Source organism: Gorilla gorilla, chromosome X (assembly GCF_029281585.2).
Source record: "Gorilla gorilla gorilla isolate KB3781 chromosome X, NHGRI_mGorGor1-v2.1_pri, whole genome shotgun sequence".
NCBI lineage: Eukaryota > Metazoa > Chordata > Mammalia > Primates > Hominidae > Gorilla > Gorilla gorilla.
In genome coordinates this window covers 55527820-55540853 of record NC_073247.2, presented here as the reverse complement: position 1 = coordinate 55540853, position 13034 = coordinate 55527820, and the positions used below count along the sequence as shown (strand labels likewise).

At 47.5% G+C, this 13034-nt stretch overlaps 1 protein-coding gene across 2 annotated transcripts in view; it reads left to right on the top strand.

Moving 5' to 3' along the window:
• Window positions 1-5409, top strand: part of DIPK2B (divergent protein kinase domain 2B) — a 52472-nt gene extending 47063 nt beyond the window's left edge. The window contains exon 5 of one of the 2 annotated variants that reach the window (XM_019019849.3): window positions 1790-5409. In XM_019019849.3, the coding sequence (XP_018875394.1) occupies window positions 1790-2130 (341 nt within the window). In that variant the 3' untranslated portion in view covers window positions 2131-5409. The remainder of the gene's footprint in view (window positions 1-1789) is intronic. The other variant, XM_055376777.2, reaches the window with a different exon arrangement.
• Window positions 5410-13034: the final 7625 nt, after the last annotated feature.

The following is a 13034-nucleotide window of genomic DNA, read 5'->3' as shown; positions in this document are numbered from 1 at the left end:
CAAGTTCGGAGAATGTTAGATTTCGTGTAAAATGTCCCTCACTCCTATTTGAATTTCTACTCTAACTCCGTCTCCAAAGGGGAAGTGGATTTGGCCTTGTCCATGAGAAGCATTGTGCATAGTGGCACAGCCCCAGCCGCACCCTCCAAGGGCAGTGCTGTTGCGCAGTTGGGTCTATGTGCCCCAGGGACATGCCTTGCCCCTCCTTTCTCTCTCTCTCTCTCTTTCTCACTCTCTCTCTCTCTCTTTCCTCTCTCTCTGTCACACACACACACACACACACACACACACACACACACACACACACAACTTTTGGGTCCATCTCCCACTCAGAGTCTTTCTCATCAGATGCTTTTACCCTTTATCTAAAACTTAAATATCAGGCTGATTCACTGGTATATTTTGCAATCCATTTTGGCACAATTGCTCTTTATAAAGTTTTCAAAGTAAAAAAGCATGGAACCGAATGAGGTGGATGACTGAATCGTGTTTCTCACTATGTGTAAAGTTTCATTCAGTGATCTAGAACCCTTCGAACACCCTAATCTCTAATGCTGACCAAATTTTCTGAGCCCAATAAGAGGACAAAGGATTTTATTTTCTAATTTCTGATTTTGTTTGTATGCAAAAGCCTACAAAAATAGACAAATTAAACCACACTTATTTATTTCCTGATTTGCCTTTATTAAAAAGAATCAAATTAGAAGAAATGAGGCTGATTCCAGAATATTCTGGATATGTAAATCATGAAACGTCAGTCACACTACAACTAATTGAATACATATTTGGGATTACTTGTTTTTTCTCCTAACTTTGCATTTTATTTTGTTTTTCATTTTTGTTTTTGTTTTTGAGACAGAGTCTCACTCTGTCGCCCAGGCTGGAGTGCAGTGGTATATTCTTGGCTCACTGCAACCTCTGCCTCCCAGGTTCAAGCGATTCTCCTGCCTCAGCCCCCTGAGTAGCTGGAATTACAGACGCCTGTCACCACACCCAGCTAATTTTGGTATTTTTAGTAGAGACGGGGTTTCGCCATGTTGGCCAGGCTGGTCTCGAACTCCTGACCTCAGGTGATCCACCCATCTCAGCCTCCCAAAGGGCTGGGATTACAGGTGTGAGCTGCTGTGTCCGGCCCTCACTTTGCATTTTAAAGGCGCAAATGAAACCAGTCCCAATAATTTCCTGAGTTCCCTAATTTAGTAATAATGAGAGTCTAACAATATGAATGTGATCTCTACAATTATCAGCCTAACTTCTGGTAGGGGTAAGTGGGTTTTCCATGCCCAGGCCTCACTCTATTGTAGCAGAGTGGATTCTTTCCATGTGGTTCTCAAAAGGAGCCACTGTGTCCCTGAGTCCTAAATCTCCTGGTGACAGGGAAATGCTAGGAGACTATACTAGTTCACCCAGTAATTTTTTTTTTTTAGACGGTGTTTCGCTCTGTCACCCAGGCTGGAGTGCAGTGGTGCAATCTTGGCTCCCTGCAACCTCCGCCTCCCAGGTTCAAGCGATTCTCCAGCCTCAGCCTCCTGAGTAGCTGGGACTACAGATGCGTGCCACCACACCCGGCTAATTTTTGTATTTTTAGTAGAGACATGGTTTCACCATATTGGCCAGGCTGGTCTGGAACTCCTGAGCTCAAGTGATCTGCCCGCCTCAGCCTCCCAAAGTGCTGGGATTACAGGCGTGAGCCACCGCGCCCGGCCCCACCCAGGAATTCTAATTAGTGGTGCCCTCCCTCAAGGAGCACAGGTGGCAGGGTGTGTAATAGTTCCCATTTCTTTTCTAGGCAGCCAAGAAGCCAACAGGGCAGGAGAGAATAAAGACATTTTTAGCTGCCTGGTTTCCGGCTGCCAGGCCCAGCTGCCCTCCTGCGAAAGCATCTCTGAGAAGCAGAGCCTGGTGCTGGTGTGTCAGAAGTTGCTGCCTCGACTTCTCCAGGGGAGGTTCCCCTCCCCAGTGCAAGACGACATAGACTCCATCCTTGTTCAGTGTGGGGACAGCATCCGCCCAGACCCAGAAGTCCTTGGGGCCGCCAGCCAGCTGAAAGACATCTTGAGGCCCCTGAGAACGTGTGACTCCAGATTTGCCTATCGTTACCCAGATTGCAAATATAACGATAAGTTCTGAAGGGCTGGTGTCTAGCTGGCCTTGGGGACAACACGCTTGGCTCTCCATTCTCCCAGTCGGGTTGCTGCAAGGTAGAAAGAAGCAGCTCTTTTTTAAAGATGAGAGGAAAGGCACACTCATTTCTTAGGGACTGAGAGGGGAGTTGTGAGATACCACGTGGCTGTCTCTGCTGGCTGGGACGTCCTGGCAAAGCCCGCGGTGGGCATCAGAAGACCTGGGTGTGGACGCTCACTCAATGTCTTTGAGCCTCAGTTTCCTCTATTCTCCACCAGACTCTCCTGAGGGTGAAAGAAGACACAGATGGAGCCACCATTGAGCGTATATCCCAAGCATGGGTCTTGGGACACATGCTCACCACCTCCATCCCAGGTGGTTACAAAGTGTGTTCTGGAAAAGCACAGAGGCGGGCAGCATGAGAAAGAGCCGCTCAGGTCAGGAGGCTGGAGTGGAGGGAAGGCAGGGGAAGGACAGGCTCCCTGCCACTACCACTTTAGACTCGGACAAGAAGGGCCCCCTTCCTGCTCCCTATGGCCCTGCGTCACTCCCCACACCATCGCGGGATGAGGAGACTGCAGGCCAAGGGGACATGCCTGCCACCACCTAGAGCCTGGTACCTGAGGCTCCATACACCTGCGCATGGGGCTTCTCGTGGTGTGGGAAGAAGTCAGGCGTAAGAAGATAAAGGGGGGCCGGCGGGGGACCAATGTGTTAGCCCACGTCCTCCAAGAATATGTGTCAAGATAGAGTGAATGGAACAAAGATTTGTTAGGGGAAATGCTTGTGTGTAAGGAAAGAAGAAGGGAGCCGGAGAAGATTGGGAGGACCAGTAAGTCGAGCTGCAAGCTGAGCCCCGGTGAAGGAGAGAATGTCTGGCAGGAGCTTGCTAAGCTCAAAATCAAAGGAAGGTTCAGCAAGGCTGTCAGGGTGTCCTCAAGGCAAAGGCAGCCATCAGAAGAGCCCCGTGTCTCCCACAAATAGACCCCGTTAGCATCCCTGCTGCACTCAGTGGTTGGCGGAAACAGCAAAGATAGATTTCAGAGCACAGCAGCAGGGGTCCCTGGTCAGCCCCGCTCCCTAGAGCAGGAGATCTTGAGTGGGAGAACATTCTTGTTGTAGCCACAGCTGAGGCCCTGGACCAGCTCTCTCCACACCGCGTGCTCCGAGCTGGGACTCTAAGGAGTCTAGGAATTTTCATTCAAACTTGGCCTTACAGGTCACTCATCAGAAAAATACTTTTTTCAAGGTCAACCAATAGAACATATTTTATTCAACAGTTTATTAGTTTGCTTTTTAAATATTTAGCCACATGGTATGTAGGCTTCCATGTACACTCTTGCCCTGGCCCCTGAAACATAAGCAGGGGGCTCTTCTGTACATTTGCCCAGCTTCCCCACCAGCCTTTAACCCCAGGAACCTCTCAGTCTACCTCCTCTTTTCTACCTCTGAATCCCTACCTTTAAAGTCAGAACAGGCCAGGCCCGGTGGCTCACGCCTGTAATCCCAGCACTTTGGGAGGCTGAGGTGGGTGGATCACTTGACATCAGTAGTTCAAGACCAGCCTGGCCAACATGGTGAAACCCCATCCTTACTAAAAATACAAAAATTAGCCAGGTGTGGTGGCGGGCACCTGTAATCCCAGCTACTCGGGAGGCTGAGGCAGGAGAATCACTTGAACCCAGGAGGCAGAGTTTGCAGTCAGCCAAGATCACGCCACTGTACTCCAGCCTGGATGACACAGCGAGACTCCGTCTCAAAATAAATAAATAAAAATAAAGTCAGAACACCTGGCTTAATAGGCCTCACTGTGCAGATGAGGAAACTGAGGCCCAGGGAGGAAGAGCGATCTGTGGAGATATTTCCAGAACCCCTGCAAGCTGAGCCCCAGTGAAGGAGAGAAGGTCCAGTAGGAGCTTGCTAAGCTCAAAATCGAAGAAAGGTTCAGCAAGACTGTCAGGGTGACCTCAAAGCAATGGCAGCCATCAGAGGAGCCCCATTGCTATTAGGAGGCTCCTATTGCCCTCCCCTTCAGCCTCTGACTTTCACCTGTGCTACCCAATTCTGGTTCCTTCACTCCCATTCAAAAACGGACCCCAGAAAAGCCTTATTTTGTGGAGTACCTGGTTCCCTTTTGGGTTTGTCTCTTGACTGCTATGGGCACTGCCCCAGGGCAACCATGACAGTGAAGATGACTGGCCAAGCTTGTGGACTGGCCAGCAAGCTTGGGCTGCCTGAGACGCTTTGAAATGGCTGCCTTCTGAGTTGGTCTTGAGGGTGAAGACTGACCACCCTTCTCACCTGCACAGTCACAGTCCCTCTCCTGCTGGCCTGACTGCAGCTGTCCTCCCAGCTGGCCACCTGACCAGAGACCAGGAGAGAGGCCACAGCCTCCAGACCCTCCACAGTCCCACGGAGGAAGAAGGCTTACCAGAGAGACCCTCTGATGCATGAGCCAGGCCCCAGCCCTTCTCCCTGCGTCCAGGTGTGTTTCCACCACAAAATGCCTCCACACAATGAGCGACTTTGGCCCTGCGTGGGTCAGCATGTGGTCTGAGGTAACCCTCAAATGCCTCCACCACACATCTGTCCACCTGCACGGGTTCAAGGTGAGCACTTGCCCCCTTCTCTCCTCCAGACCAGTCGCCTGAAACTCTGAGCAACATTCCTTCAAAACCATCATGTAACCCTTGGTGATGCTGAGTCCAGACAGGAAATGCAGACTTGGGACCCACCTGTATCAGCAGAAAGAGGCCTTGTGCCCCGTTTGTCCGAGTCCCAGAACGGAGCAAATGAGAAAACCGGTGAGCTGTCCCCCGAGGAGCTGTAGGGAGATTGGTTTTTAGTATAAATTACAATAAAATTTTGTGTATGTGTACAGCTGTGTTCACATCCACAGTGTAAGCTGTGATATGGTTTGGATGTTTGTCCCCTCCAAATCTCATGTTGAAATGTGATCCCCAGCATTGGAGGTGGGGCCTGGTGGGAAGTGATTGGGTGATGGGGGAAGTTGCCTCATGAATGACTTGGTGCCCTCCCGGAAGTGATGAGTGAGTTCTTGCTGAGCTCACTCAAGATGTGGTTGTTTAAAAGAGTGTGGCACGTCCCTCCCCCAACTCTCCCTCTCACTCCTGCTCTCACCATGTGACACACCTGCTCCCCCTTCGCCTTCCACCATGATTGGAAGCTTCCTGAAGCCCTTACCAGAAGCAGATGCCAGCCCCACACTTCCTGTACCGCCTGCAGAACCATAAACCAAAATAAAGCTCTTTTCTTTATCAATTACCCAGCCTCAAGTATTTCTTTATAATAATACAAAATGGGCTAATACAAGCTGAGTGCTAAGGAGCAGGGCAGATGTCAGGCAGGCCCTGCATATGCTTAGGAGTGGCCTAGAAATAGTTCCCCAGCTAGTGGCTTTTCCTAGGTTCAGGAGATCACAGAGTCCTTTTCTCATACACCTTCACGACAGAGCAGATGTTCTTGTCAACATGCCTGAAGACCACAGGCCCCACTCAGCTGCCTTCAGGGAACATTTTCCCGCCTCCCCCCAGCCACCTGCTAACCCTCCCCCACCCACCGGCTAACCCTCCCCCACCCACCGGCTAACCCTCCCCCACCCACCGGCTAACCCTCCCCCACCCACCCTGTGGTGGACACAGAGCTGAGCCACCCAGCTCTCCTTTCAAGAAACAATGCTCTTCCCAGCGTGGCGTGGTTGGCACACAGCATTAAGCCATCAGGTCCTTTGGGCTCTGCCTCAGCCACACAGAGTGGCTTCACTCGAGGTCACACCCTTCCTAGGGCATATCTAGACCCAGTGACTAGGCATGGAGAGGTGCGAAGGCCCTGCAATTTTGGCCCATTGAGCAACAACTCTAATAGGCAATTCTCCTTCCAGAACTCCCCACCCAGCTGATCAAGACTCATGAGCCTGCCTCACAGTTTAATGTCCCTCTGCCCATCCTGCTTCCTCTGCATTCTTTTTTTCTTTCTTTTCTTTTTTCTTTTTCTTTTTTTTTTTTTTGTGAGACAGGGTCTCACTCTGTTGCTAAGGCTGGAGTGCAGTGGCACGATCTCGGCTCATAGTAGCCTCTGCCTCCTAGGTTCAAGCGATTCTCATGCCTCAGCCTCCTGAGTAGCTGGGGTTACAGGTATGTGCCACCACTTCCGGCTAATTTTTGTTTTTGTGTTTTTTGTTTTTTGTTTTAAGTAGAGATGGGGTTTCAACATGTTGGCCAGGCTGGTCTCAAACTCCTGGCCTCAAGTGTTCCCCATAGCAACCAGAGCAGATGCTGGGAAATTTCTTGCTGAGGATAATGACTGAGTTCTTTAGCCGTTTTCACTTGGAGTACTTCATACACCATACTGGCCTTACATGGGATAGAACCACTTCCTCAGGAACTGTGCCTTCCCTTCAATAGCCAGGAGACAGGAGAATCAACACTCCAGTGACTTCAGGTAGAACGAAATTTTGTGTTGTGTATTCTCAGTCCCCTGGAATTTAATTCGAGGCGTTAGGGTATTTTTCTGAATTATGTCAGCCATTGTCTTTAAGCCTGCAGGACAGGCTACGTAATTTGTGGCACCTGGTGCAAAATGAAAGCGTGAGGTCCCTTGTCCAACAATTATTAAGAATCGCAAGACAAGACAGCAGAACATTAAACCAAGCTCAAGCCGCCTGTGATTGCATTGGTTGCAGGTCCACAAAGCTGACCCTGGGTGCCTGTAAATACTAACTCTCCCTACTCTTGGCATAGAGTGTTCTCAGCATTTGCTGGGGTCTCATTTGACCTCCACATCCCAGGGGAGTAGGTGTGGGACTAGCAGCAATATATAAAATATTTAGGCCGAGCATGGTGGCTCACGCCTGTAATCCCAGCATTTTGGGAGGCTGAGGCAGGAGGATCACCTGAGGTCCGGAGTTCATGACCAGGCTGGCCAACATGGTGAAGCCCTGCCTCTACTAAAAATACAAAAATTAGCCAGGCGTGGTGGCACCTGCCTGTAATCCCAGCTACTCAGGAGGCTGAGACATGAGAATCACTTGAACCCGGGAGGCGGAGGCTACGGTGAGATTGCGCCACTGCACTCCAGCCTGGGCGACAGAGTGAGACTTCATCTCAAAAAAAAAAAAAAATTAAAATTAAATAAAAATAACAACCACCATGGGGCAAAGGAACTGACCTTTGAAAACAGACTCCACCAGCTGCAGCCATCAGGAGAGCCAAACCACAGCCCTGCAGGCAAGATCTTTTCAAACAAGGAAAGTGATTTCAGTGATTTGCACGAAATGACAATTTTTAGGTCTCCTGCTTTCCCAGTCCTCCCCTGTAGCATCTGACTTCTGCCTATAAGTGATTCCATGAGCCTGAACATTTCTTCTGGAGTTAAAATAAATACTTTGTTAGATGTGTGGTCTTTTTTGGAAAGATCTAGAGCTCTGGAATCAGACAGACCTAGTATCAAATCATGACTGCTTGTTACTGTGTAATTTTGGGCAGGTTACTTAGTCTTTCTGAGCCTCCATTTACCCATCCATAAAACGTGGAGAAAAAGATTTATCCTTTCTGAGTCATTATCCTGTGTAAATAACATAATGTCCCTCAAGAGCCCGGCACACACGGGAGGTCGATATTTGAAGGCAAATGTAGGGAAAGAGCAGAGGGTCTCCCCCGGCAGAAAGGGTTCCTGGCCCAGCCAAGGCAAGCGCAGCAGCATCTTGAGAGGGACTCTGGTCCCCACCCCAAGCCTCTACTTCCGCTCAGAGGAGCCACCAGGAAGCCTCAGGCTGCTAGACAGTCTGACTGGGGCCATTTTTCTTCCCTCCCTCAGCCAAATTCTGGGTGGATCATGAACGGCAGCCACTAACCTTAGCTCCCCAGCCCAGCCCTCAGCCAGGCTCAGAAGGGGATCCTCTTTAAGCAGGTAATGTTGGGGGCCTGAAGAAGTCCATCCATGCTCAGTACGTGAAGAGAAACGAGGAATGCAGTTTGGCCCGTTGAAAACCACAGCCTCACTGCCAGTTCATGATGATGTGACTTTTCTGCCCACCTTGGGGCCTGTTGCTCACATGTATTGGCACAGATGAGCTCACATGCTCACATGCACACAAGTATACTCTCTGCTCTGTCCACACTCTTTTTTTTTTTTTTTTTTTTGAGACAGGGCTTTGTCCAGGCTGGAGTGCAGTGGTGGCACCATGCCTGGCTAATTTTTTTTAATTTTTTTGTAGAGGCAACAGGGTCTCACTCTATTTCCCAGACTGGTCTCAAATTCTTTGGCTGAAGCAATCTTCTTGCCTTGGTCTCCCTAAGTATTGGAATTACAGATGTAAGCCATAGCACCCGCCCATGTCTGCCTCTCTTTATGACATTGCTGAAAGACGGTCGTGGGCTGTGTGGAAGGGTCAACACACAGGAAGGGGCCATGGCATTTGCAGATATAATGACCCTTCAAAAAGGCAACTTAGGTGCAGCAAACCACCACGGCACATGTATACCTATGTAACAAACCTGCACATTCTGCACATGTATCCCAGAACTTAAAGTATAATTTAGAAAAAAAAAAAGGCAGCTTAGGCCAGGCATGGTGGCTCACACCCATAATCCTAGCACTTTGGGAGGCCACGGCGGGGGAATCACTTGAGCCCAGAGTTTGAGACCAGCCTGGGTACTATAGTGAGACCCTATCTCTACCAAAAAAAAAAAAAAAAAATTAGCAAGGCGTGGTGGTGCATGTGCCTGAAATCCCAGCTCCTCGGGAGGCTGAAGCAGGAGGATCCCTTGAGCCTGGGAGGCTGACACTGCAATAAGCTGTGACTGCACCACTGCACTCCAGCCTAGAGCCTGGGTGACAGAACAAGACCTTATCTCTAAAAATAAAAAATGAAAAAAAGGTAACAAAGTAACCGACCAGCAAAGGTAGGCTAGGCAGCCTGTGCAAGTGGCCCACCCATTACAGCTCTTTTAGAATCAAATAAGGAGACAGGAACACTCCTGTCCCAGTCAAGTGACCAGGGAATAGTGTCAGTCCTGGACAATGACTCTAGAGGGAGTGTGCCATTGCAGAGGGAGCATTGGCTCTGGAAGCAGACATGTGTGCCTTCAGATCCCGCACCAGTCCCTCTTCAAAAGTCAGTGCTTCAAAGTTGTTTATTGCCATGGTGTTCATTTCAATTGAGTAATGAATTAGCAAATATTTGCAATGAATAAGCAAAGTTATTCATTGTAACTGCAAAATATTGAGACCAACCTATATGGCTGTACATAGGAGAGTGGTTGAAAAAACTACGGTTCATCTACAAAATGGAGGGCTGTGCAGCTGTACAAATGAATGAGGAAAAGCTCTATGACCTGATAGGGAATGAATTGCAGGATACAGTGCTAAGTGAGGGGGAGAAAAGCAAAACGCGAAAGCGTATTTACAGGATGTTACCTTTCATATAAAAAAGAAGGGGATATAAGAAATCATTTAGGCCAGGCACAGTGGCTCACACCTTTAATCCCAGCACTTTGGGAGGCCGAGGCAGGTGGATCACTTGAGGTTAGGAGTTCAAGACCAGGCTGCCCAATAAGACGAAACCCCATCTCTACTAAAAATACAAAAAGTACCCGGGCATGGTGGCGCCAGCCTGTAATCCCAGCTACTCAGGAGGCTAAGGCAGGAGAATTGTTTGAACCCAGGAGGCAGAGGTTGCAGTGAGCCAAGATCATGCCACTGCACTCCAGCCTGGGTGACAGTGAGACCCCGTCTCAAAAAATAAATAAATAAATAAATAAATCATTTATATATCTGCTCATTTGTAATGCTCTGGATTGGATGCTGTCAGGGAGTGTGGGTAATTCTATGCTTGAATATATCAATAAATCTTATCTATAGGACAGGGGAAGTGAAGCATGGCTAAAGCTCTAATTAGTAAAGTCACAGCAGTCACTCCTATTCTCATACTAACCAGGATAAGGGGATGTTTCGGTAATTTCTGTTTGAACAATGTTCACATTGTTGTGTTCAGACAAGAGTACAGAGTGGCCTTGTTTTGTCTTGATCTATCTTGGTCACAGAGCAGCTTTGTTTGATGGCGTTCTGAGAAATTGTTTATGTTCAAAGAGACCACAAAGGCCAAGCTAGAAGGGCCAAGCCAGCTCTGAGTGACACCGAGGGTAAGGCCTAACTGATAATGCCAAGTCAGTTCCCAGCTGGCATGAGCTGCTTTTCTCTTTCTCAGTGGGACAACTGGTGAAATTTGAATAAAGTCTATAGATTAGTAAATAGCATTTTATCAGTGTTAATTTCTTAGTTTCAATCATTGTACTATGATTATGTAAGGTGTTAAGATGAAGGGAAGTTGGCCGGGAGCAGTGGCTCATGCCTGTAATCCCAACATTTTGAGAGGCCGAGGCAGGAGGATCCCCTGAGCCCAGAAATTCAAGACCAGCCTGGACAGCATAACAAAACCCCATCTCTATTTGAATCAAAAAAAAAAAAAAAAAAAAAAACAGGAGAAGTTGAGTGAAGGGTATAAAGGAACTCTGTATACTATTCTGGAACTTTTTTGTAAGTCTAAAATTATTCCAAAATAAAAATTAAAAAAAAAATCAGTGTATGAAGCGGAAGAGGTTGACTTGTATATCTGGGCCATGCTGTATAAAACCAAATGCATATCTCAAAACACTAAAGCATTACCTGTGTGACAAGATGGTCCCGACAACACATAGAAATTGAGTAGGATTAAACGGAAGATTCCAGGCTCCCATTTAGGTCTTATTCTAGGGTAATGCTCCTTGAGTAGATTCATCACTGCCTTGTTTTCACTGTTATTGCTCTTTCTCTCCCTTTCTTTTATTTAATTTGCCCAAGTGAATATGCCCATGCTAGAACCAGGACTACCCCTACCACCCTGGAAAGCAACAGAGACCTGGGCCTTCCACATGCTCACTTCCAATTCCTTCCCTTCTACACACAGACCACAGTGCCTCTTGTAGACAGGACACCGAGAATGAGTTGAAACTCACCCCACACCCCACCTCGGCCCATTTAGCAGAATCCGACTTTCTGCCTCCTGCCCATACCTGGAGCTTCTCTCTAAAAAAATCATCCTTTAAAGAGACTTGTGCCAAGCTGAGTTCATATTCCTCTTGTCAAAATAACAAATATTTTAATATTTCATTTGTGTAAGGGATCCTATGCAAGGCAGGCAAAAATTCAGGAAAAGAGGCAAGTCATGGAAACTTGGTGAGAATATAATCCTATTGAAAAGCAATTTGGCAAAGTTCATCAAGAGCCTCAAAAAGGATGGCACACTCTACCCAGTAATTCCACTTCTGGGATGCTATCCAAAGGAAGTCATCAAGAATGCAGAGAGATTTATGCACAGACTGGCTGTTAAAAATCATGGATTGAACACTTGTAACCCCTACTAAAATGAAAGTAAGTGGAATTTTTAATAGGCATAAACTACAAGACAGGAGAAAATGAGAGAGGAGAAAAATAGAAACACAATTTTGAAAGCTGGAAAGCAAATAACTTAGCAGGACCAAAAAAAACTAAATCCTAAACTGGCAGCAAAGAATGCTGAGAACCAACCTGATTTATACCACAAAATCCCTCAAAAGGTTAAGGAATTAATGGCACTAGATCCCTCAGGAAATGAGGGGGAAGAGGTAGCTGAGATATGGATGAAGTTCAAAAGGCTGTTCTAAGCAGTTGGATCCGGTTCGATCTCCCTACTCCTCCTAGCCAGGTAATGGTCCTCCAAGACCAACAAAAGATTGGAGGCTCCTTTCCTAGAGAGAGTCAATCAAAGGTCTTCAGGGATAATAAGGAGATATCGGGGTAGCAAGTCACACTGAAAACTAGGGGATCAAGGACTTGTGTGCACATTGGCTGTGGGCTCCCCATCTTCACCTGCACTGGCAGCCGGGCCTTCACCTCCAGGCAGGAGAACGGAAGAGAGAGCTCCCAGGGTAAAGAGCAAAAGACCTGTCATCAGAAGCCCCTCAACCACCCCTCCTACCCAGCCAGGTCCTCACGGGGAAGGTCACAGCTAGCAAACCCCACTGGCTGTCCAGAGCACCCAGTCATCTTTTTAATTTCCCACTCCTTTTATTTTCTGGGGTTTTTTCCCCGCTCTAACATTATTTCGAAATAATTTCAGGCCTTTAGAAAAGTTGAAGGAAAAATACAAATCCATATTCTCAATTGTTTGCTTCTTTCTTGTGTTTGTTTTATCATTCCCTCCCCTCCTCCATCTCGCTCTCCCTCCATGTATGTTCCTCCTCATGCTCTCCCCCGACCACCCTGCCCAACTCCCACCATTTTTTTCTGAGCCATTTTAGAGAAGTGACAGACGTGCGCCTAAATACTTCAGAGTATATATCCTAAAAACCAAATATAGTCTTACCTAACCAGTATGATTATCAGAATCAGGAGATGAATATCGATACAATGCTATTATCTAACTACAGCCTGTTGAAAGATAAATTTTAGACAAATTAAATTTCATAGAGTTTAACTGAGCAAACAACAATTTGAGAATCAGGCAGCACCAGAACCAGAATAGGTTCAGAGCAGCTCCAGGGTTGCCATATGGTTGGATAACATTTATGGACAGAAAAAGGAAAGTGTGGTAGAGAAAACAGAAGTGAGATACAGAAACAACTGGATTGGTTACAGCTCAGTGTTTTCCTTATTTGCATAGGCTTAAACAGTTGGCCACCTGTGATTGGCTGAAACTCAGCTGCTGTGACTGGTTGAAACGCGGGCTACTTGTTACAAGAGTACTTTACAGTCTGTTTATACATCCAGTTAGGTTACAGTTCACTGTGTAGAGAGAAACCTTTAGGCAAAACCTAAATTGCTGGGTGTGGTGGCTCATGCCTGTAATCCCAGTACTTTGGGAGGCCAAGGCA